This window comes from Diabrotica undecimpunctata, chromosome 4 (genome assembly GCF_040954645.1).
Source record: "Diabrotica undecimpunctata isolate CICGRU chromosome 4, icDiaUnde3, whole genome shotgun sequence".
NCBI classification, from domain to species: Eukaryota; Metazoa; Arthropoda; class Insecta; order Coleoptera; family Chrysomelidae; genus Diabrotica; species Diabrotica undecimpunctata.
The window spans coordinates 161,407,571-161,432,385 of NC_092806.1; the positions used below are offsets into that span (position 1 = coordinate 161,407,571).

At 34.2% G+C, this 24,815-nt stretch overlaps 1 protein-coding gene across 1 annotated transcript; it reads left to right on the forward strand.

The window, feature by feature from the left end:
- Positions 1 to 14,454: 14,454 nt before the first annotated feature.
- Positions 14,455 to 24,110, forward strand: LOC140439024 (uncharacterized). The gene is made up of 4 exons (XM_072528656.1): positions 14,455 to 14,680; positions 16,768 to 18,013; positions 18,503 to 19,628; positions 24,096 to 24,110. The coding sequence occupies exons 1-4, from the start codon at positions 14,455 to 14,457 to the stop codon at positions 24,108 to 24,110; spliced, it is 2,613 nt and encodes an 870-aa protein (XP_072384757.1).
- Positions 24,111 to 24,815: the final 705 nt, after the last annotated feature.

Below are 24,815 nucleotides of genomic sequence, written 5' to 3' on the forward strand. Positions count from 1 at the left end.
ATTAATTAATATGAGAACTATTCTATAGGTGGGCCAACTTATATGGGAAGAGGCTCGAACGGGTAATTTTTTCTACATGTTAATTCAAATCTCCGGTGTTTTTCAATGAGCCAGAGTGGTCAATAGTCCATTTTAGTCACTCTATTTATTTGTTACCATAGTAACCATCCGTTACTAAAAATTTTATATTAGATTCTTTCTTTTTCGTGTGCTTCATCCTTTGGACATTGGCTATCATCACGACCCACTTTATTCTGTCTGCGGCAGTTCTGAAGAGTTCTATTGTTAATTTTCCCCTGTATAAACAATCGCATAAACTCATATTATTTAGATTAGATATTTTGTATTTAAAACTGTCAAGTTTTTACGAAAATGTAGATATAATTACTAACATAGAAATTCTGAGAACAATTACCAAAGTTAAAATAGAATCGTAAAACATAATAATGATAATATACAAAAATAATGGTTTTTAATTAATATTGTTGTTATTTTCTATTAAATATAGAAAATTTATATTATTTCTGTTGATAATGAAAACTTTTAAATACTTGTATTTCAATACTATTCTTTAGTGCAGTTCGTTTCACTAAAAATATTTACGAGGGTGTCAGTATTGCTTATTGCACCGGAGTGACCACCCCTTCACCCTCGCCCTCGCCCCGGCCCACATCGGCGCTATTTGCTGCGTCGTGAGTCATAGCATCGAGACGCTGACGTCGGATTCCGATAGGGATTCCCTGAGGGGGTGGAAATGGGACGGGGCCGAAGCACTTTCGGCACTGTTGCTTTGCCAATTACACTTACTGCCTACGTTGTACGTGTTACGTCACTTACGCGTTGGTGTTTAGAATGGAATCAAGTGTGAGTGATGGATTTGGAGGAAATTGAGTTTTTGGTTTTTACTTTGGGAGAGGTGAATCATTGGAGTTTTGGAGGGTGCACTCATCTAACCGGAGAATAGTGCATGTGATGAATGTGCAAGTTCATTTAAATAATTGTAAACTGTTCTAACTTTATTCATTTTATAAACACATTGTTTCTTAAAAATAACTATATAACTCACACATATAGTAGAAATAAATCAAGAAATGCAAGTGGTAAGAACTTCGTTTGTTAAATTTAATTACATATCGAAAAATAAAAAAATCCGTTATCTCTTAAAAAATTGTTTAGTCAGTGTATGCTTCTCATCCCTAGATACTTATATCAAAGATAGACATTCACAAAAACTAATGTTTATGGTCTTCTTCTTCTTCATGTACCATCTCCTCTAAGAAAGTTGCTAACCATCATGGCAATTCGCACTTTCGATACCGCTGCTCTAAAGAGGTCAGCAGAAGTGCAGTTAAACCAAGCTATCAAATTATTCAACCAGGAGATGCGTCTTCTTCCGCGACTCCTTCTACCCTGTATTCTTCCTTGTATTATTAATTGTAGCAAGTTATAACGCTCGCCCCTCATGACATGTCCCAGATATTGTAGTTTTCTGACTTTAATTGTATTTAAAACCTCTTTCTGGTCTATCAGGCGCTAATTTTAAAGAAGTACATTGACAGCTTTTATTGTGAATGATTTGTTTAAACGGATATCGATATAAAAGTAATGGGCGTCGACCAGTAGCCTTTTTTCTTTCGTCAAGTCAAAAAAAACAACATCAGACATTCGATGAATGGCTGTTGAAAAAGACACAATTACTTAAGGTGTCGTATCTCGTACACGATGTAAGAGAGTTCAACATCAGTTCTCGTCACGTTTGTATTTTAAGTAGTTTCTTGAAGTCAATTCATAGAAGTTGTAAAATCCATCAAAGTTTTAGCATATATTGTAACCTCGGAAACCTTTTTTGATGGTGCTAGAAAGGTCACCAATGGAGACACTGCGGACGGCAGCCAGATGGTTGGTGGAGAGCGAGTCGTGGGTTCGAAACTAGCTTTTGGAACCAGGAATGGGTCCAACGGACGAAATAAGTAAAGATACGATAGGAGATATTACAAAAAGATACAGAAATAACCAAAAAGATCGATGGGTAAAATTACCAAAGATAAGATAAGATAGGGAACAGGGCGCCACTTAATTTTTTGGGGTTTAAGGAGAAAATTAAGAAACCTTAGAAAAGAAAAGAGATAAGGAAAGATATTTAGGTTCAGAGATCAAACCCAAGAAAAGATATCACAGTTAATTATTGAATAAATTTGGTCAACACTCTACATAAACAAAAAATAAATATATAAGGTATTACACTTACTTACCTACGAAACTTAATAAGCCTGATCTTTCTACTGGTCAAAGGTATAGTTATATTTAAAGGTAAAAAGCAAATATATCAGGGAACGTTGTTAGGAGTCGACAAATAAAATACATACATAAAGCAATAACAATATATTAAACAAAAACAAAATTATGACGCTGCTGAATGCAACACAAGTAATAAAAATACACCAACAAGTATAAAATGGTGGTATACATATAAAAATAGGCAGAAATATAATTAGAAAATATCTTTACAAAGATATAAGTATAACACAAGCATGCACAAATAAAGTTTGGGCGTATCTCGAGATATTACAGCAAATAAATGAATAAAAAATTATAACAAACACCAAAGATAACAAAAATTGATAAAATCTAAATTTACAAAAATACAAAAAAGTTACTGAAGTGAAAACATAAAAATTTAACCAAACCGCACTTGGTTAAGTCAATTATTTGGTTCGTAACAAAAAAAAATATAGAATGTTCTTTAATTGACTGCAAACCTCAGTAGCTACTCTCAACTACATTTGATGACATGTATGATCGTTAGATACATCCAGATAATGGAAGATGATATGATGCTATACCATGTTACTTGCCCAGATAGGTGGAGATATTAAGATTAGGTCAACTTACAGTAATTATTCCTGACGACTGCTGCTTTAATTCACTGAAGTTATTACTGTACTTGTATTAAACACTGAATTTATGACTATATTTAATCTAATATAGTATAGGATAAAGAAACTCAAAATAACAAGTGTATGCACACTTATAAAGAAAATGCACAGAGACGGTAAGGTAGCAGATACGATAATGTGAACTAAGCGTCTTAACTTGACGAATGCCCACCGATAAGTGACTTGGTTCCTCTAAAATTTTACCAAGCTACCCAAGAAAAGGTGAGGGTATCTTCCGCCCAAAAATGATAGGCCAGCTGTATGTATTTCTGAGAAGGTAAAAAGTTCTAATTAACATTGAACATAACGGTATACTTCTACCTACAAACGTGATGAAACATCAAATCTCCTAGATTAGGTTTTTCCCGAGATTGGGTCTTTACAGAAAAATTACTATACGAGCCTTTGGAATATCTACAAATCTATCATAAAAGACCCGGATTAAGACGGAAAGGATTAAAAACCTTTCGGACGCAAGGAAATTCCGGACATTCAATAAAATTTTGAAGACGGTAAACCGAACATAAGCGTATCATCACGGGGGTAAAAGGAATAAAAATAATTAATATTTTAATTATATAAAAAAATGTTACAATATCTAGGCAAGTTGTAACACAACAAACCATGGAGAGTATTGGCACACAAAATAAACGAGCCGGGTTGCACAGAGTCAGAAGAGATTTGAAAGCGGTTTTTAAAACATTTTCACTACTACAGAAGCAAAAATAAAAACGGAGAGAAGAAAAAAAATATAAGATGATAGCTACGATAAACAATTTGCCAAAAAGAGCGCCACAAAAAACATATATAGTCGAATAACAGAAAACAATCACACTTACCTTGTATGTTCGTTCAGCTAACCTGTTGCAATTATTTATTTATAAGTGGTAAAAGAGAAAAGAAGATGTTACAGAAATCAAAAATATTATATTATTACATACAAGCTAAATTTATTATTAGCTGAAACATAGATGTAACTGGATATATTAATTTAGATCTTACAAACAGAAATGTCCATTACAATTTGTTACCTTCTTACATTTTGACACAATATTAAATAATAAGTTCTCCCGATGACTTGGTAAAAATATTTGTGTTAAAGAGGATCTGAACAAGAAAGACTATTCAAAAAAATAAAAAAAATTACCTGGGTTATTATTATATCATGATCGGTAGTTTTCCCGGAGCTTAAAATTTACATACAAATTTAGTGTTGTGTATACAAAAATATTGGTTATTCAACGTACAAAAAAAATTAAGAGGCAATTCTCCATTCAAAACTACTGTAACACTGGACTGACACTACGTTCATGAAGTGTTGAAGAAAAATATAAATGATAAGAGGCCTTTCTCCCTGCATAGATCACTGTCAATGAAATATTCAGGACGGATATCGACTTAATTTTATTATTTCTTGCTAAGTCACTTGTAACGATAAAACTACCAAAGAGAATTGAAGCACTATTAGAAAAATAATACCTTAATCAACAATGGGAGCTTATCGTCTATGCCTTGCTTAGCTCAGTATCTCAAGTGTGAGTTCGTCTTGTCTTAAACTAGGGATTGAACCTGAACTCTTAGTTGATAGCAAATAAGACAAATTTTAACTAAACATATTTATTAAAAAGAATAAAAAACAAACAATAATTAACCCTGCCAAAGCTTAATAATTAATAAGTGATACTTATTGCTTCGATGAGCTGCTTGTGTGTTGTAGATGTTAGGTCCTTCAATTAAATGTTGTGTCTTCTGGAGAGCTACAGTAATATGTGTTTGTAGGTCCTGACTAAGTTGTTAATAAATGTCCAATATGGCCAATAAATTCGATCTGGTCAATAAATTTTCATGATTTTGTATGTGGTCAATAAACTCGATGTGGTCAATGAAACTGCCAATAGACCCAATAAACCCAAGAGAATTTGTAGACCATAAAATGAATCTTATAATAATGTTTGCCTTCTTTTATAAATTTTAAAAAGAGGCAAAAAATAATCCCACCATTAAATGGGATTGACAGAAAATAGGAAGGGACTGACTGAATGAAGTTAGCACATATATCATAGGATGTTGCTATAGATATCATGAAACTAGCTTGTCTGTCAACACAGAATAATTAGTCTACCGGATAGAAAGAGAGAGAAAAAATAGTAAAAATTAAACTAAAGATAAAGAAATTAATAAATTAATAAAGAAAATAAAATGAAATAATTATTTAAATATAAATTAATAGAGATGTGACGTTTATAACGTTACATACTACATATTTTGATTTACCTCGTATTATTTCATAGACTGCATACTGTCACTACACTGCTACCCTAAGATACAATTGCTGACCAAATATAAAAATGTTTTCAAACACTCAAACAACCAACAAAAAGCCGGTATGGCTTGTTTTCTTCAATTCGATCTGACCCCTTATAGATATATTTAATAAATTCATCAATCACGCATGTATGATTTTTCACCGGTAAAAGCCTCCCACAGGTTAAAAGTATTCCACTTATCGGGCGATTCTCACGCCGGTCTTAATTGAAAAACTCTAATATTAGGTTGTGTAAATAAATGTTTATTCTATTCCAAGACAACTATAGTATTTTCTTCGGAAATTTTTAAAACGCAAAGTAGATTCTTATCTTCTTCCTATGCCGTCCCCATTAACGGAGGTTGGCGACCACATTTTTAAAAGCTTCTCTATCTTTTGCAACGTGGAATAATTCGTCTACAGTCATGTTTGTCCAGTCTCGAATATTTCGCAGCCATGACTTCCTCTTTCTACCTATTCCCTTTTTGCCATCGACTCTACCCTGCATGATGACCTGCAGAAGACTATATTTATTATTTCTTAGTATGTGTCCAAGGTATGCAGTCTTGCGTACTTTTATCGTTCTCAACAATTTTTTGTCTCGACCCATCCTTCTCAGCACTTCCTCATTGGTGACCCTGGCAGTCCATGGAATTCTTAACATTCTCCGGTATATCCAAAGTTCAAAGGCTTCAATCTTTTTAACTATTTGCGCTTTTAGTGTCCATGTTTCTACCCCGTACAATAGTTGCGACCAGACGTAACATTCAACAAACCTCAGTCTCAGCGCAGTATTCAGATTTTTGTCACAGAACAATTGTTTGAATTTTAAGAACGCTGCCTTTGCCATTTCTATTCGTACTCGGATCTCTTGGTCTGGATCTAATTCTGTGTTGATGTAAGCTCCCAGATATTTATATTTTGTCACTCTCTCTATTTGCTGTCCACCAAGAGTTAGTTGTTCATTATTTATTGGACTCCTTGATACTATCATAAATTTGGTCTTATCTGTGTTGATGTCAAGTCCCATTTGAATGCATTCACTATTTATTGCATCTAGTAAAGTTTGTAGTTCTTCTATACTCTCAGCCATAATTACCGTGTCATCTGCAAATCTCAGATATTCTATATCTATAAATTCTTATACAGACTGGAATTTAAAATACGTGGATTAATAAATTTTTGAATCGTCCCAAAGTGATACCTTGAACTCAACAGATTAGATACCCAACGACATACATTGTATGAGCTCCTTATATTACTTTCAGCTAAAGGGCTGAAGAAATTACAGCTGAGACTTTTTTAGCACGCGGAATAAAGGTATAGTTTTGTAGTTTTTCGTAGTGTAAGTTTTCGGTAGTTACATTGGTTTTATTAATATTACTATTTCTTATTATTATTATACTTTTCATATCTTTTATCCTATCTTTTTCTTTTTCATATCTTTTTATATTTTTTTAAACAATAAATTTTAAAATTAAAATCACTTCTCTCACTCATATTTATTGGTCTAGATGTAAGCTTTTTAAGAAACAATCTCGCTGGTACCTTACGTATAATAGCTAATTACCTTTTATATTGTTACGAAAGTACCGTAAAATTTATCTTACCTAAATGAAGACCCTCGACGAAAAAGGAGAAGTAGTTCGAGAAAATTCAAGATGACATCGACAATTCATGAAATGTCTAGTAAAGTTTGGAACGTCAGAAAATGTATATAAACTTATGTTGTTGGCAATTTGGATAACAGTTGTAATTGAGATTTTAAAGTTTATAATTGTCAGTCTGTTAAAGTATTGTAAACAAGATGGTGTTTGAATTGTTATTTTAACAATATCAGTGAACCAGCAACTTATACAACTTGAGATTAATTACTAACTTTACATATATGGTGTCTGTTTACAAGATCCCAACAGGTAATATGAGCTATATAGAGAAGACATAAAGAGCAACACAAAGAAAAGTGACCAATATAAGTTAAACAAGTAGGGAAAATAATATCTGGATAAAAAACGTCACAAAAATGCTATCAGCCGTAAAGCAAAACGAATAAAAATTATGTGGTCATACTACTAGACAAAGAAACCAAAGAACATTACAGAATGCACTCGGACTTATATACGCGAAAAAGAAAGGACTTGAAATTATAATGTGATGACTAATTATAGTAATAAGCCTATCTGAGATTCGTTTTTACAAAATTGAAGTTAAGAATCTCAAAATAACTGATCTTTAACAAAATTTATAGCTACATTATTTCAGTTCATTTTGGGGCTTGTATTTTATAATTATTATCCGGATTATCCTTATGAATGCTCAAAATTGTAACAGATGCCAAAAACGCAGCGCAATTTAAGAAATTAGAGTCGGGAATATTAAGGGCGAACTGCCACAAATCACCCGTTTTAATTTTTATCAAAACCACTATACAGCAGCGTGCAATAATGATGCTAAGAAGATCTTACAGAGGGGTATTTACTTGTGATAACTACTTTATGGCAGCAAAAACGGACCACTTAAGAAGTAATGTGATAGTGCGTTATCTTTATTTCTAAAATATACAAAATCCAGCTACTTTTCTAGTATACCTTCATTAAAGAGCGATGATAAGCTGATAATAACTCTTCTTCTTGTTCTTCGAGTGCCAAACCCACAATGACTATAACCATTGCAAATTAGTCTCTAACTTATGCTTTTCTTAAAAGCGTCTGTGTGTTCAATACGGTCCAATTGCGAATGTTTTTATGTTTATTGTTAAATTCAACTGTTCTCCAGTATCACAAATTGTGTTTACTAACGTCTGCAGGTCTTTCTCACTTTCAGCGATAATGACTGTATCGTCGGCATAAGGAATGTTATTTATATTTTCACTATTTATCTTGATCATTTTTGTAGTTTTTAAGTGCTTGTACAAATAACTCTTCGAATTATATATTAAATAGTAATGGTGAAAGTATTAAGCCTTGTCTCACTACACTACTTATCTGTCAGGAATCTGTGCTATTTCCATCTAATGTTACGACAGGCTGTTGGTTTCAATAGAGATTTCTCACTATGTTAATAATTTTTGTTGAGCCTTTTTCACTTTAGACATTCCATCAGAATGTTATGTTTAGCTTTGTCGAAAACTTTATCATAGTCTATAAATGCGAACCTGACATTACTATAAGTATTTCTTGCTAAAGGTAGTTCTGTATTTTGGTACCTTCAATTTTTTACAAGGTCAAAGTAAGCAATGTTCAAACGATTTTTTGTTTCAATATCCATATTTTTCGATCAAGCTCTTCTCTTTTCTTTTTCCAACGAACTTTCCAATGATCGTTTGTTTTCAGAGTTATGCCAAAGTATTTAGTTTTATCTGCTTACAGTACTTGTTGGCATATTGAAATAGAAAACTGACGTGAATTCCGTGCAGGCATATCTTGCGTTTAGAATATATTCGCACTACAACAATTCAAGTAAAACGAACAGCCAGAGATTTTACCATAATAGTGAATATATAAAAAAACACAAAAAGTGCTATTAAAATAAAGGGCGATATTTCAAACTCTTTCACTCTTATGAAAGGCTTAAGACGAAGATGTTCTTTATCTCCAATGCTATTTAAAATATATTTTAGAAGACATTGTTTACTGTCTTTAGGAGACAGAAAATGCAGAGTGCATCGTAGACGATCAAGTAATTGTATTAAATTGTATTAAGTTAAATTGCATCATAGTAGATATGCAGTAAATTGGAATTGACAACAAAGATCTTAGAATTATCAGAAACATTTACTACAATCAAACGGCCAAAATCAAAATAGAAGACCAGTTAACTGATAAAATTGCAATAGAACGTGGTACGACAGGGCTGTATTTTGTCTCCATTGTTGTTCAATATTTATTCTGAATGGGTATTTAAGGAAGCTTTAGACGGTTGTGCGAAAGGAATACTAATAAACGGTGAATGGTTGAATAACATTAGATATGCAGATGACACTATAGTTTTTGCCGAAAATCTGAATGACTTACAGATATTAACAAATCGCATAACAGAAGTCAGCAACAGATACGGACTAGCTCTTAACATAAAGAAAACCAAATTTATGACAATTAGTAAAAAACCAATACTAAACGCTCAACTTACAATCAACCAAGAGAATATCGAAAGAGTCGAGCAATATACATATCTAGGCACCAATTTAAATAGCCAATGGGACCACTCAACAGAAATTAAACAGCGAATAATAAAAGCAAAAGCAGCATTCGTTAGAATGAGAACTATTTTCAACAGTCGAGACATATCATTAAAAACAAAATGCCGTCTATTGAACTGCTACATATTCACAGTTCTGCTCTACGGAATGGAAGCATGGACACTGACTGTTGCATCTATGAATCGGCTCGAAGCTTTCGAAATGTGGTGTTATAGGCGCATCTTACGTATATCCTGGGTTGACAGAGTTACTAATGTGGAGGTCCTGCGTAGAATGGGGAAAGAATGTGAAATTCTCATGACCGTCAAAACTAAAAAGTTGGAATATCTAGGTCATGTAATGAGAAACCAAGAAGGTTACGGCCTTCTCCAGCTGATTCTCCAAGGGAAAGTAAATGGTAAGAGAGGACCGGGAAGAAGACGCATTTCCTGGCTTCAAAATTTGCGAAAGTGGTATAACACGACTACCACTGAACTGTTCCGCGCTGCAATAAGCAAAGTGAAGATAGCCGTGATGATCGCCAACGTCCGGAACGGATAGGCACTTTAAGAAGAAGAAGAAGATAGTAGATATGGGTTATATAATTCGAAAATTTACTAAAGAGTAGGAAAATCTGGCACTTACCATTAACGTTAAGATGGAATAACTCGTAATAAAGGACGAATAAAGATATTGCAAAGTTTATTTTAATTACTTTTAACACTAACACTAGAAACACAATCAATTTACAACGTTTATTTAATTAACGCTAAAAATATATTTATTAGACTTACTCTTCAGTTGAATTTTTATTATTTGTATTGTGCGCCGATACTTATAGAATTTAGTAGAAATCTCTGGACAGTTAAGTATTCTTTCAAATGTTCGAATCATTCCATAGGCTTCTATACTCAGGAGATCAGTGATGTAGCTTGAGCGTAACTATATCCTCAACTTTCTATTAAAGATATAAAAACGTGTTAATTTAAATATCTAAGAATAATGATAGAAAATGAAGGATTATCTGAAAGAGATGTCCAGCAAAAAATAACTTAACTGATTACATTTTTCTACTTATATTAGCCTAAAGACAAAAATGACAATCTCCAAGTCAGTTGTAGAAGCAACTTTAGCAAATGGTTTAATCCACACTTTAAAATTGGTTGGCAAATGACGACTAACTAACTTCTATTGTAAGGACATGTATAAACGATGATTGATGCTGAAAACAGACATTCGAGGGAATAAAAATAGAAGAGAAAAACGAGCATTGGAATGAACAAAAGGAATTAAAAAGTAATGTAAAGACCGAGCAAGATGGACATCAAAATCGTGGATGCATTGCAGTGGGCGGCAGAAGCTGTAGAAAGTTGGCATATACATACCTGTTGGTTGTTAATATACACTCATCGGCAAGATAAACGGAGCAATTGAATTTTTAAAATAAAAACTTAAAATTTTAATTTTCGTTAAACTTTTATTATTAAGAAACAAACTGTTTTAAGTAATTTCTAATAACAAAATTTAACTTTTGAACAAAGAACTGTTTCAGTAAATAACAATTTAAAAATTAAGGAAAAAACGTAAGTAAATGTTATAACAAAATGACGCTCAATTAATGAAAACTTAAATCATGTGTCCGGACAAACTGATTTTAATAATAAATGTTTCTTCCAGGTGCTCGAATTATTGCCTAAATTCTCCTTGGCATGCCTAAAATCAAATCAGAAATGTACTGTTGAGGAATAAGTTTCCATTCCTCTAAAAGAGTTTTTTGTAACTGATTTAAAGGTTAAAGAGGCAGAAATACGACTTCATATCGTTCGCCCAAGCATGTTCCAAACATGTTCGATTGAGTTTGCGTCTGGACTCAATACTGGCCAATCCATTACAGAAATGTTTCTTCTTCTTCTTAATACGCCATACACCAAAGTGCGTAGGCGACTATCTCATTACTAAAATTCTGTTCTTGGCGGCGTGACACAGCTCGCCTGGATTGTGTATTTCTGTCCATTCTTTAATATTCCTTAACCAGGATAATTGTTTGCGGCGGCTCCTCTCCTACCTTCGATCTTCCCTTGTAGGATTAACTGTGGTATTTCATATTTTGCTCCTCTTAGTATGTGCCCAAGGTAACTAATCTTGCGTTTTTTAATTAATTTAAAGAGTTCTCTTTCCACGCCGGCTCTCTTAAGGACGTCATCGTTTCGAACTCTATCCACCCAAGGTATGCGCATCATTCTTCTTAATGACCACATTTCAAATGCTTCAAGTTTGTTGATAGATGTTTTTTTCAAAGTCCACGTTTCCATGCCATAAAGCAAGATGGACCATATGTAGCACTTGACCATTCTGTAGCGTATTTCGAAATTTAGGTTTTGATTACATAGGAGCGGTCTGAATTTCACAAAAGCTTGTCTTGCCATTAGTATTCGGGTTTTTATCTCTTGTTGTGGATCCGATTGGTTATTGATTGTGGTGCTAAGGTATTTAAAAGTTTTCACGCGTTTTATGCGATCGTCACCTATGCATATTATCGGGTTTTCTGGAGGGTTTCTGCTAATGTTTACATACAGAAATGTTTACTCCATTTAAAAACTGTTGAGTGATTCTCGCACTGTGAGGTTTGGCATTATCGTGCATCAGAACAAGGTCATTTCCAACAAAACCAACATAAGGCAAAACAAAATGTACGATGTATGACATAAGGCGAAACGATGTACAATTCTGTACGTGCCTCTAGAGAAATTCCATCCCACACCATAATTGAGCCCCCTTGATAGCCTACCCTATGACTTAAAGTACATTCTGCAAAACGGTCATATGCTTTTGGCCATACTCTCTCACGGCCATCTGGAAACCGCAAGGTAAACCTGGACTTATCAGTAAATAAAACGTGCCTTCAATTATTTACTATAAAATGAGCATGGAGCGATGGCGCCTGAGAAGTAGGCGCCTGTAGGCCTGTTGCAGGTCTGCGACTGCTTAAATTTGCTTCTCCAAGCCTTCGTCTAATTGTTACGTACTAAAGTTGATTTCGGATTTTTACAGCCGTTGCATGACGATTTCGTAGACTTTATAATAGGATGTAACGATCATCGCGGGAACTAGTTCTTCGTTGGGGACCGGTTTCCGGTCGTCTAGTGTAAGCTCCAGTTGCCAAGAAACGTGTTAAAATACGGTGCACACTACTATTGGATATTTGAGACTTTTGAGCAAAATATCGCTCACTTTCTCTGTCTTGAACCAACGCAACAATAGCAACTGCTGTTTCGGGATTTACAACCATAATTCTTGAGATTAAATCAACGCAATTCAACTTCAAATTTTGTTTGACACATGATTTGACTTGATTTTACTCACATCAACAAGAACAAAAGAATAACAATAAAATACTAACAGCTACCTTTGCACTTTTAAAAGTGATAAGAATAGAGTATTTTTCATTTCTGATTGTTTATGCATTTTTTTTGGGGATAAACACTTAAGTTTTATTGGAAATTACTGAAAATAGTTTGTTTCGTTTGTGTTTACGTTATTATAATAAAAAAAGTTTAAAGAATTAGAATTTTAAGTTTTTGTTTAAAAAATGCAAGTGCTCCATTTTTCGTGCAAGTGAGCGTATAAAAAAATATTAAATCTTTTTATTTGTAAAGTCTCTGTAAACGAATAAAGGCTTTTTAAGCTTTATTAGCGAATTGTTGGTTCAATATCTTGCTTAAACCACAATTACTCAAAATTCAGCTACCAAAAAAACAATCAAATAATAATATTAATTAATAAACAAATATATCATAAAAATAGACATATAAAGTCAATAAAAACAAATAAAGATAACAAAACAAGAGACGAGAAGTCAATAAGATGTCTAATATAATCTCCAAGGCTGACAAGATCATTGCTGGGATATCAATAATATTACTTTTAAAAATATTAAAACATCAATTAATATTTTTCAAAAGTCAATTAACATTTTTGTGTACAAATCTCCCCCATATAATCTACGTCATTGTGTTTACTACCCTTCATCAATCTAACTTGCCCTTTATTACACCATACAATTTTCATCCGGCCAGAATAATGCTGCAATCTTAATATTAGGGGTGATATAATAAATTTCCCATGTCATACGTTTGTAATTCCTGTACTGTCAGTATTGCATATTTTAAAAGGTTATCTTTGGATGGCATTTTACACAGAGTGTTGCTTTAACAGAGGGCTCTTATGCGTTGCTGATAATTTTAGTGAAAGTTAATATTTGTGACCTATCCTTATTATACCTCTCATCCTGTTAAAAAAAATCTCTGAAACTATTGTCTTCTGTTATTTTAAATGAGTTACTTTATTTAATGTAAATAAACAAAAATATTACTATATTTAATGGTAATAAGAATCAAGAGAGACATTAAGGGAAAAGAAATATATATTAACGATACAGGGAAAGATCAGAATGAACAAAAAAGAAGCTAAATCAGAAGGAAAAAATGTAACGGTATGATTTTAAAAACTAAAAACAAATAATGGGGCATGAATATGGAATAGAGATCGGGAATAATTTGAAAAAATAGAACACGAAAGCAGAAACCAAAAAAAAATAACAGAGAAACGAAATTAACAGAGGTAATGGACAAGACGAAGATTCTTTATACAGATTCTCTGCTTCTATTCTAGCATTTTGTCTATCGGTGTCATCAAATATGATTACAAAGTGTATATACACTGACCAACTATCAAAAATTGTACAAACATAACAAAGTCTCGAGCTTTAAATCTTTGTATGCCACTATTCTTGGTCTACTGGAAAACTAGCTTTATTACCCCAATACTAAAATCTGGAGATAATTCTCAAATAAACAATTATCGGCCTATTCGCATTCTAGGTTGTATTCCCAAAGTTTTTGAGAGCCTTGTCTGTGACTATTTGTCAGCAACTTTAAAAGGCTGTTTGATCTACCAGCAATTTGGATTTCTCTCTAGCCGACCCACTGAACTTAATTTATTGACATTTACTGATTTCCTTACAGAATCTCTTGAAGATGGCTTCCACGTTCATTGTATACACAGCCTTTACAAAGGCTTTTGACCGGATAAATCACAAGATTTTAATCAATAACTTGGGGAGTCTGGGTATCCAGGGTGAACTTTTAGAAAGGTTGTTATCCTACCTAACTGAACAAATAGTACGTGTTCAGGGCTTTCAATCGTTTGAGATTAAGGTACTTTCAGGAGTACCACAAGGATCACACTTGGGACCTCTTCTAGGCAATAACTATGTTAATGACATTGCCTTCTGTTTCCTCTTTGCTTCTTTCCTAATGTTTGCTGACGATTTATATTTGTAAATTAAGAATGATGGTGACTATCAAAAACTTAATGGGGTTTTATTAAATAGTTTTTTAAAATTAAAGTGTTTATCTACTAGATACTACTACGTAAGTCATCTATACGTAATTATTATTTTATTATTGTGAAAAGAAAACGTCAAATAATAAATATACACTACCGTACAAACATTTTGTGAGGTTAGCTGCTATAAGTAGCTTATGGTAGCATGCGACTGGTTTTTCATTTACCAGAGTCGGAGTAAGGCCTTCGCCACCGCAGCTTAAAATGACTTCACACAATGTAAACACACCTTCCGATCTAACCAGTCCAGTAAATCAACGTTCGAATATCACAAACAGTTATGCTTCAGCCGCTTCACATTCTTTTCCGAGTAAGAACCAAGCAATTGTTTTTAGTTGTATCGATAATGCTAAACTGCAGGATTATCTCATTCCTTTGGGTACAATCATCAACCCAAAAAATATTATTTTTTCATCTAGATTATCTCATAATAGAATCTGCATGTATTTGGCAAACAAAACCGTAGTAGATAACTTCATGACACAACATGGCTCTATAGAAGTACTCGGCGAAGTTGTAACAGCACGAAGACTTGTCTCTCCAGCAGAAAGACTAGTCTTGTCTGGAGTCTGCCCGTCAATTCCTCATCAAGTATTAGTTGAAGAATTACAGAATATCGGTTTAAAGCTTATTTCCCCAATAACATTTCTGAAAATTAGCTCGACTCTTCCCGAATATAGTCACATATTGAGCTTTCGGAGGCAAGTTTATATAAGCCCTATAACATCACCAATTCCAGATTCTATTCTAATAAATTTCGACCAAACACCTTACCGCATATTTTTGTCACAAGGTACACTCACCTGCTTTATTTGCAAAAATACAGGACACATATCATCCCAATGCAAAACCAGTTCAGTAACGGAATCAACTCATATTGAGTCAAACAATGAAGTACCAAATCAAACAGCTTTAACAAGTATACTACACAAGGTACCAAACACCCAGCAGTCATCAAATTATCCATTATCATATCCGAGCATATCACCTACACCTACAAATCTCCACGACAAAGAAACTACTAATACTCCGACTCATAACAACACTTTTAATCGACCTCATTCAGCGGCAACACCGTTTTCACAAACTTCGGAAGCAATATTTTCCAATCTACCAGCTCCTCTTCCATTAGATACAACTGCAGAAAATTCTAATAAAACTGATACATCATCACAATTTTTTGAAACTACCAATTCAACCAATCTTACAAATAAAACTACAAGCTCGACTTCTGTCACTACCAATGAGTTTGCTCCATTACTTCCAAATGTAATAAAGCCACATCATCTAAGTGAAAACTCTAATAGCAATTGCGAAAACGCAAGTTCTTCCATAAAACGCAGTATTGGTGAGATCGACACGCCTCCTTCAGATTCAGCAATCTCATCAGAAAATCTGTTTGCAAAACCCAAACTCTCCAAACAAAAAAAACCGCGCTCATCTAAAGTTCAATCTACACGGGAAACTCTTGAAAATTTCATTGATAATCATACCCCACCATTCGTTTTAAATTTCCACCAATTGTCCTTACTGATTGATAATGTTCAAGGCTCCCCCGACACTATTAGCGTCGTTAAAGAATTTACAACTGATATGGCTGGTTTACTCCATCTTTTACAAAGCAGCTATCAATATGCAAATAATAGATCTACAAAAAGTAAGTTTACAAAACTTCAAAAGAAACTACTCACCCACTTAGGGAAAGAGATTTCTGACTTAGATAGTGACTCTTCTGTAGACAATCGTTCAGTATCATCTAACTCCGAATCTATTAACAACATTCAACTCGATACTTCAATGGAACATTGATGGATTCTTCCATCGTCTCCCTATGCTACAGCTTCTTTTATCTGAATATTCTCCAGATATTATTTGTCTACAGGAGACAAACTTAAAGACCAATCAGTTGTACAATTCAAAAAATTTCACTTGTTTCCGCAAAGACCGTACAGATGCAAGTCGTGCAAGCGGTGGTGTAGCAATACTAGTAAACAAATCCATCGAGGCGATACAAATTCCAATAGTCAGTGATTTGGAGGCCGTTGCTATCAGAATCATATCTACCAGTTTAGTATCTATTTGTAATGTTTACCTTCCTTCTGACAAACAAGTCAGTTCTGATAGCTTTTGCAGGTTATTAGAGCAACTGCCACGTCCTCGTATAATTCTAGGCGACTTTAATGCTCACAACATAATATGGGGTTCAGATCACACGTCTGTCAGAGGTTCAAGTATTGCCGATATCTTAGATCAACTTAATATAAATTTTCTTAATGATGGTAGCCCTACAAGATTCAATATTTCAACAGGATATTCCTCATGCATCGATTTAACTCTCTGCGACCCAAATTTAGCTCATTGTCTCAGTTGGGACGCTCAAACCTATACATATGGTAGTGACCATTTTCCAATCCTAATTAGAAACCATAATTATCCCTCATCAGGACCCATATTCATATCTAAGTGGAGAATAAAAAATTCAAATTGGCAAGAATTCTCCCAATATATCGATAATAACATTTCCAGTTTGGATATAACAGACGATGTTAACTCGAATGTAGAACAGTTTAATCAACTTATCTTAAGCGCCGCCCACAAATTTATTGGTAAATCTAAATCTGTTAAGGGCCGATGTCCTGTACCATGGTGGAATGACCGTTGTGCTACAGCAATCCGTGAAAGTAAATCAGCCCTAAACCGATACAAAAAACATAAAACATCCGAAAATAAATTAAAATTCAAAATGCTAAAAGCAAGGGCACAGCTAACTGTCAAAACGGCTAAACAATTTTCATGGAACAAATACGTATCGGAAATTAATAGCAATACTCCCCTCTCTGATGTCTGGAACAAAGTTAGGAAAATTTCTGGTTTACATACTTCATATAATTTCACGGGGCTAAAAGAAAATAATAATTTCATAACATCGAGCAGCGATATTGCAAACATTTTTGGAAGAATCTATCAAGGCCACTCATCGAATCAACAGTATACGGCCAATTTTCTCAAAGCCAAAGAATTCGCCGAACAAAATCCCATTTATCTGTTTGAAGCACAAAACAATTCATTAAACCATCCCATCACTTTTCAAGAGATAAACTCATCTATTCTTAACTTGAAGGACTCTAGTCCGGGGCCTGATGATATTCCTTCAGCATTTCTGAAACATCTCCCTGTTTCAGCCATAACGTATCTCTTAAACATATTCAACAGAATTTGGCTTCACCACCAATGGCCAGCTATTTGGTCAAATGCAATAGTCATTCCTTTCCTAAAAACTAATAAACCTAAATATGACCCAGAATCATATCGACCCATATCTCTGACATCGACAACCTGCAAATTACTAGAAAATATTGTTAACTCCAGACTCTCATGGGTTTTAGAAAATTCTAATTTCTTAATCTCCGAGCAAAATGGCTTTAGAAAAGATCGGTCATCCACAGACAACATTTTAGATTTGGAAAGTGAAATACATGAAGCTCTTGCTACAAACCAAAAATGTGTTGCTATATTTTTTGACTTAGAACGTGCATTTAATAAAGCTTGGAAATACAACATTTTAAGACAACTTCATAAATGGAATATTCAAGGTCACTGCCTTGCTTTCATCCAAAACTTTTTAAATAACAGATCTTTTCAAGTAAAAATAAATAATATCTTTTCAAATATTTATAGTTTGGAAAATGGTACACCCCAAGGATCCATACTCAGTCCAACACTATTTCTGGTAGCAATAAACGACATCATCAAAAACATTCAAGCACCCTTACAGGCTCGTTTATACGCTGATGACCTAGTGGTATCTATTAAAGGTAAAAATATTTCCTCAATGTCATCAATCCTTCAAAACTTTTTAGATACTCTCGAAAATTGGTCCAACTTTACAGGTTTTCAATTTTCAGTAGAAAAATCAATAGGAGTCGTATTCTCTTCAAGTTCCTTGCCACAACCTCCTAACCTAAGAATGTATGAGAAACAGCTGGAGTTTAGAGATCACCACAAATTCTTGGGTTTAATCTTTGATTCAAAGTTAACATGGAAAAATCACATCTCAGAACTAATCCTTTCCTGCAATAAAAGATTAAATGTTTTAAGATCTCTCTGTAATAAAAACTGGGGCTCAGACCAATCCACTCTACTCCTCCTGTATAAATCTTTAATACGTTCTAAGCTAGATTATGGAGCAATTGCCTATTCCACTGCTAATAAATCTCTACTGAAATCATTAGATATTATTCATAACAAAAGTCTCAGATTAATCTTAGGGGCTTTCCCAACTACACCTGTATCCAGCATTTATGCTCTTTTAGGAGAACCATCGCTACATCACCGCCGCATGTACCTCGCTCTATCACATGCAGCCTCAGTCGCGAGCAATACTTCAAAGCCAATACATCAAAATACTTTTACAAATAAATATTTAAACTTATTTCAAGGTATTCGCTATACTAAAAAACCATATTACGAAAGAATTAAATCCATTCTTCAAAACCTAAACATCAATTTTCCGGAGGTTTTCTCCTCGGATATTAAATACCCCGAGCCTTGGCTGATCGATATACCAACTTGCGATGCATCTCTAGAGTATTTAGATAAATCTAATACACATCATTCTCTAATTCGGTCCAAGTTTGAGGCCCTCATAAATAAGTACCCCGACTACCATAAAATCTACACAGATGCATCTAAATCCGAAGACGGAGTGGGGGCATCAATCGTTTCTTCAGAAAACAATCTTCTTTTCCGTTTACCCCCAGCATGCAGCACATATTCAGCTGAACTCTATGCCATATACCGTGCTGTGAAACTTCTTAACGAGCTTACACTCACAAAAGCCCTGATTATAACAGATTCCCTTAGCTCTTTAAATTCATTAAAACACATTTTTCCCAAACATCCTTTTGAAAAGTTGCTAAAATACCAGCTTTCCCAAGCTCATGAGCATGGAAGAAGCGTCCAATTTTTATGGGTTCCCTCACACGTCGGAATAACAGGAAATGAAGAAGCTGACAGGATAGCACGAGAGGCAATTTTAAGTGATTTGTCGGAGCCGATAGACAAGTGTGTTTCCACTGACTTAAAAGCTTATTTTAAAAATAAAGTGTTGTGTTTGTGGCGAAATGAGTGGTCTCAAACTAATTCCAATTTAAATAAAATTAAAAATAATGTGTCTCAGTGGTTTCCATCGTCGCGCAATAGACGAGAACAAATTGCGGTTGCGCGTTTACGTCTAGGACATACCAGATTAACGCACTCCTACCTTTTCACAAAGAAAAATCCACCTATATGTGATCAGTGTAACGTCCGATTAACAGTCGAACACTTTTTAACAATTTGTAGTAAATATGACCAAGAAAGACAGCGCTACAAGATCCCAAACGCTCTACCACAGGCTCTAGGTCAAAACTGTTCCTGTGACAATATAGTGAATTATCTCAGATCCATAAACATTTTGTATAATCTGTAGGTGTTTAACTATGTTATTTATATTTTGTTCCGTCGCTAATAACCTTTTGGTGGATGCGACATCTTTTTCTAATAAAAAAAAAAAAAAAAAAAAAAAAAACTTAATGTTAAAAAGTATCATTTAATAGTTTCTGGTTGGAATAAAACTCCTACAAATCATATCTATACTATTAATGGTTGCCCTTTGGACTCTGTATCTCAGATAAAAGACTTAGGTGTTGTGCTCGATTCCAGCTTATCCTACATCCCCCATATCTCAACTGTTGTCTATAAATCACTTCAACTTTTAGGGTTTCTCAAACGTTGTGCTAAAGACTTTCTAAATATCGCATCCATAAAAATTTTGTATTGTTCACTTGTGAGACCCCGACTAGATTACTGTTCATGTGTTTGGTCTTCTCACTATAACACCCATATTCAAGCCATTGAGAGAGTTCAACACAAATTCTTAAGATTTGTTGCATTTAAACAAAACCAAAGGATTGAAGAAATTAACTGTTTGGTCCTCAACTATTGGAAATAATTAATCTTCATGTTCCCAGTAGACAAACAAGGCTAAATCAACCCTTTTATGTTAGACCCCATTGCACAAACTACGGACTCAATTCATTCACATCTAGAACACCAAGGTTTGCTAATAATTATTCCCAAAGGTTGGATTGTTATAGTATTCCAACAGAATTTAAAGCTCAGCTTAAGAACCTTGTGAATTTTTAAATTTAATTTATTGATAAATAAATAAATAAATAAATAAATAAATAAATAAATAAATAAACATACCAAAGTCTCCAGCTTTAAATCTTTGTATGCCACTATTATTAAATGTTGTTTGATCATGTACACAACCCAGCCATTTTACAACAATATTTCTAATTTTTAAACTAGTTACTGAATTTTTAGACATTTAATGCAAAAATTCTTTTTTGATGTAAAGAATCGATGTAAAGACCCGCTATTCTATGGCGATACTCGTGACGACGCCATCTTGTGGCGGTAGTTCCGTAACGGTCACCTCAGCATTTCACTATAGAGAAAAAAATAAAATACAACGCCCGTATAGAAGCTTTGCTTCAATATCGAAAAAAAAAACAAGCTGGCAAAAATTTCTGGAAGTATTCTGGAGGGTGCTCGAGAAGTCTTTTAAGTGAGAAAAATACACAAATATAAAAAATTGCCAACAAAAGCCACTTGACAAATTACATCAAAAAAAAGAAAGCTTTCTTACAATCTAAATAAAAAAAAACGAATGAGTCGTACCAAGACTATAAAAGAATAAGAACTGAAAGTCATCGATTGATAACGAAAACAAAACTTTATTTAAGAAAAGTTATTCCTTACAAAAATGTTTAAAAAATAAATTGTTATTATCTTTTTTTCAAAAATTTATCAGTAACAAAATTATGAATTTTGTATTACTTTTGGGACAGACAATATATTCAAAATGATTGATATGCTAACATTTCTGCCTCACAATCCCTGTTTCAGAGTTTTCAGAGTATATTTTTTTATGATATGCCTCTTTTTTTTTCATTTACTGCATTTTCTCTCTTTGATTATTACATTGTAATCAAACCAACCAATTTCTCATATGTACCTCTTTGTACATATACCTTCACCGCCTAATTCACTTTGTACACAAGTTCTTTGTCCTATTGCCCTTTTTGCGTTCCCGTCGTTTGTAGGAGTCTATCAAGACCGACTAAATACAATTTTCAGCTGAGTTTTCCTTCGCCGTGGAGCCCTCGAAGATAAAGAGAAGGGTAGAAACGTAGGAAGCTGCTCTCGAGCAGAATATATACTCATAATTTATCGAGATAGGCCCCTGAGGTACACCTTTGCCCAGCTACTTTTACGTTGTTCGGCATTGGAAACCTTATTCCACCAACGGTAAGAGGAATATATTTAAATTCATGGAATTCAAATGATTGTATGTAAGTACAAAACGATATAGTTAAATTTGTACGGTATTGATGCAACGAGGTCGAAGTAGAAAAATAATATTCTGAAATAAGTAATAAAAAAAATTGACAACTAACAGTTATTCTAAGACAGTACAAAATAGAGATAAACAATGGAGTATTTGTATGCATTATTTATATCAGTCTACTAGAGCATAGTGAAAAGTTATTTAATAAAAAATAAATTACCCAATAATATATCGAAATCCATAGAATTATAGAAACAAGATCCATAGACCAAGTAATGGCCTATAAATACCTAGGTTATGAGATTCGCATAGGAAAAGATAACCAAACCGTTGAGCTTCTGCGTCGTATAAGACTGACTTGGGCAGCCTTCGGCAAGCTGAACCATATTTTCAAATCGTCTGATATACCAATATGCCTTAAAAGAAAAACGTTTAATCAGTGTGTTTTGCCAGTGTTAACTTACGGTGCGGAAACGTTGACCATGACAAGGAGAACAGTTCAAAAGATCCGTGTGTGTCAAAGGGCGATGGAGCATGCTATGTTGGGCGTTTCACTACGAGACAAGATCCCAAATCGCCAGCTACGACAAAGAACAGGAGTGGCTGATGCAGTAGAGAGAGTAACAACACTGAAATGGAACTGGGCAGGTCACGTGGCTAGAATGACAGATAATAGATGGACAAAGCGGATACTGGAATGAAGACCAAGAGATGATGCCTACCGAAGCAGAGGTCGTCCACCAACACGTTGGACTGACGATCTAAAACGTTGTCATAGGAATTGGATGCAAGAGGCACAAGATCGAAATAGATGGAAAATTATGAGGGAGATCTATGTCCAGCAGTGGATAAGCGAAGATTGAATGATGATATCGAAATCAAAACTACAATAAACGACAGAGGTATCAGTCTATTGAATCACCATCATCATCATTATTCTGTCTTCATAGATGTTATCAAGGAACCTTGTTCTGGGTCTTACAATATCTTGAATTTTGCACTCTCTCTGACGTTTGTATTTCTCACCTTGTCTCTTATTGTTTTGCCCACTATGGTTCTTAGGGTTTTTATTTCGGCAACCCTTATGTTTCGCTTTGTTGGTATTTTCGCGCACTTCTATGCTATATGTCATGATCGGTCGTATGCAAGTCTCGTAGATTTTAATTTTACTATCTGTGCGCATATACGGATTTGACCAGACTATCTTCTGCAGACATCCCGACAATGCAGATGCTTTGTTAATCGGACTCCTTAGGTCCTTTACTGGGTCGTGTGTGCTTGAAATATCTATGCCCAGATATCTGAATTGCATCACCTGTTCTATGGGGTTGTTCTCAAACACTAATTTACATCTGAGCGGATCTTTTGCTATTGTCATACATTTAGTTTTGTTGATAGAAATGGTCATATTTAGTTGGCGGCTTATTTGAAAGAACTGAAAGAGCTGTCTCTGGAGATCATCTTCTGATTCGGCAATAATTGCTGCATTATCTGCGTAACACACCATACCAATTCTTTTGTTGCCCATTCTGTATCCGAGATTGAGAGATGTTACTTTGTTTATAATTTTGCCCATGATTAGGTTAAACATGTAGGGGCTTAAACTGTCGCCTTGTCTAATTCCTCCCGGTGTTGGAATATTTTCAGTGAATTGGTCTCCTGCTCTAACTTTGGCTACATTGGTGTTATTTAGGTTATGGACTGTCTTTGTTATATTGGTTGGTGTTTTATTTTCTAATAATATATTTATAATGTCTCCCATAAGAACCCTGTCAAACGCCTTTGTCAGATCAATGAAGCAAATATACGCTGGCATGCCGAACTCTATAGCTTTCTCTTTTATTTATTTTATTATGTATACTGCATCTGTTATAGACCTCCCTCTTGTAAAACCATGTTGTTCTTCAGTATTAGTAATTTGCCTGTCTAATTTGTCCTTAAGAATGCTCTGAAAAGTTTCATCGTTGTATTTAAGAGGGTTATTCCTCTGTAGTTTTGTGGGCAAGTTTTTTGACCTTTTTTAAATATTCGAATTGTGATGCTCGTATGCCATTCCTGTGGTGTTTCTGTGTCATTTAAGATTTTGTTTAATAGTTGTAACAGTTTACTTGCAAGTTCAGGGCCTCCATATTTTAAGAGTTCATTGGGTATACCGTTTCCTGTTTTTTAGCTTCTTGATCTTTGTTTCTACCTCTTCGTTATTGATTGTAGCACTTATATTTGCTTCGTATTCGTTTATATTCAGCGTTTCTTCAACATTACATAACTCCTTAAAATGCTGTTGCCATGTCTCTATAGCCATGTCTCCCTTGGTCTGCACAAATTCGTTAACTGGTTTTTTTCCTGTTCCGAAGCATTTTCCGTACTTTTTTTTGGGCACCATGTAGATCGTAGTCCATATCGCTGGTTTAGCCCAATGTTCTCTTTTGATTGATTTTATTCTTGCGTTTACTTCGTTTCTTACTTGGACATATTCTGCAAGAGCTACTTCCGATTGTGTGCTTTTATATCTCAGGTAGCATTTGTGTTTTAATTTAGAGAGTTCTTTTACCTGTTGACAAAACCATGGTTTATCGGCCTCGTGTTAATTTCCCG